The sequence below is a fragment of the Daucus carota genome, chromosome 3 (genome assembly GCF_001625215.2).
Source record: "Daucus carota subsp. sativus chromosome 3, DH1 v3.0, whole genome shotgun sequence".
Lineage (NCBI taxonomy): Eukaryota > Viridiplantae > Streptophyta > Magnoliopsida > Apiales > Apiaceae > Daucus > Daucus carota.
This window is the reverse complement of record NC_030383.2, coordinates 58,540,476-58,542,589: the sequence shown is the minus strand read 5'-3', so window position 1 is coordinate 58,542,589 and position 2,114 is coordinate 58,540,476. Positions and strand designations below refer to the sequence as shown.

The window sequence follows — 2,114 nt, the reverse complement described above, 5'->3', positions numbered from 1 at the left end:
CATACATACATGTTCTATGGACAGTCTTGCGCCCTAAAATTAACATTACTGGTGGTAACTGGCTAGTCTGAAGCTAGCTAGTGTCCATGAATGGATTAATACTAGCTAGGCAGCTATCCATAAGGTTTTAGTTTCTATGTTATATGATCACTTGATGTGCAAAACAAATTTAAAAGAAAAGCAAGTACAGAAAAGACTCAGATCGAAGGAGCCAATAGGACCCACATTACTGATTTCCAGACCTTTATCAATATATATTTCTTGCAGCCCCACAATTTAAGCAAAGAAAAGGGTGATTGCGCTTTAGGTCTAGCTACAAACCAAAAAAAGTAGATATACTGGATCAACAGCTAGCCAGAGCTGAGTGCCCACCATTTTATCTCTACGTTCTTGATTACCCAAATTGCTTCACTAATTTCTTCTCTTATAAATTAATCACTTCTCTTGAGAATACTTTCATGTATTTACAAGTATTTCAACAAATAATTAATCCCCCTATCAGTTATCATTTTAACTAAACTGATCAGTTCATTCCAAGTGATCTATGGAGGAAGCTAGGTATTGGATGTGGACGAAACAAACTACGGCTAATTTGAGTTCTGAAATTCTGGTATCAACCAAACCTTCGTCTATCGGAGACTCGTGGGAAGAACAAGCTTTTGCAGAGGATGCAGCTGGTCCTCTTGGTGGATGCATATGGCCTCCAAGATCTTACACTTGTACTTTCTGCAGAAGAGAATTTAGGTCAGCTCAAGCTCTTGGAGGTCACATGAATGTCCACAGAAGAGATAGGGCTAGACTTAAGCAGTCTCCGAATTCAAATACCAGTCATCTTGTAAGTCCAAATTCATCTTTAGGTTTTCACCAACACCCTCCTGATCTGGTAAGTACCTTGGTTCATAACAATTCTGAGGACCAGGAAATTATGAAGTTGCCTTCTATGGTTCCTGTTCCAGTAACACAAGTCATGAAATTTGAGGAGAAGGCATTTTCAGCCCCATATTTTTCTTCTCCTACTATGAAAGAGCAACAGAACAAGAACTCGACGTTATCACCTCTACTATGGTCAAGTTTTATTGCTGACAGATATTGTAATATTGGTGATTGTGATAAGCAAGAAAAGAATTATAATTTTCCTGAATCTAAGAATATTAGGGATAAGAGGAATTATGTTGAAGCTGATTTATCTGCAGAGAGCCTGAAGATTCTCATATGTGAAGATGATAAGCAAACTTCTGCTAACGGTAAAAAGGATGAAAATACGAGCTTCAAGAGACGAAGATTAACTGACGATGCAACGGTCTTGTTTTTTCCAAACACAAATTCAGATAAGAGAGATATTAATGGTTCTCCTGAATCAGAGGTTTTTGAAATTAGTCATAACTCCAAAGAGGATTTAGATCTTGAGCTAAGGCTGGGCGCTTGATCTTTCCACCAAAGGTGAAGTGAAATCGACTATTAATTCAAATATGTGCTTATAATATAAGATAGTACTGCTTCATCTGTGCATTTCTGATATGTATTTCCTTTTTCCTGTGAAAATCGTATTTACTATTACAGACTGATTAATTAAGGGTTTTCTTTGAGTATATGATTAGTTGCTTCTGGCTGATTTATTTGATAGGTTAAAACTGATGTAGTACAAGGAAATCCAGAATGTTCTTAAGAAACTATCTATATCCACATATATATATAGTAGACAAATAGTGAAATGAATGTTTGAGATATACATGATCAACACTTTGTCCCTATTGAACTGATCAAAGCTGTAGTTCTTTATCTAATCATATTTTTGCAGGGGAGATGTCAATTTTTCGGTTATGTGTTATATGAAGTTCCTAGGTGTAGATAGTTAAGTACGCAAATCCATTGAGTTATATAGGCCGGAATTAGGTTTTTGTTCTTGAAACAAATTGTCTTAATTATTGATAAGATATTGAGTAATACATTATGTGAGTTTGATCATCTCAATTTCCTACAGACTCTATAAACTCATATTAGTAGGTTGTTTGTTTTAGGGTTTCAAGGATGTTGATGATATGCAGATTAAAACAGAATGAGCTAAATCTTCCTGATTGATGCGATAAGTAGGCACCAAAATAGTATAACCGTGT

General features: G+C 35.7%; 1 protein-coding gene across 1 annotated transcript; it reads left to right on the top strand.

Moving 5' to 3' along the window:
* The first annotated feature begins 296 nt into the window (after nucleotides 1–296).
* Nucleotides 297–1,589, top strand: LOC108213816 (zinc finger protein 10). Its single transcript, XM_017385603.2, has one exon. The coding sequence runs from the start codon at nucleotides 545–547 to the stop codon at nucleotides 1,424–1,426; it is 882 nt and encodes a 293-aa protein (XP_017241092.1). The 5' UTR covers nucleotides 297–544; the 3' UTR covers nucleotides 1,427–1,589.
* The last annotated feature ends 525 nt before the right edge of the window (nucleotides 1,590–2,114 follow it).

Bases quoted from the DNA above. Each gene is read 5' to 3' on its own strand.
- LOC108213816 (XM_017385603.2), top strand. From the start codon at position 545: ATGGAGGAAGCTAGGTATTGGATGTGGACGAAACAAACTACGGCTAAT.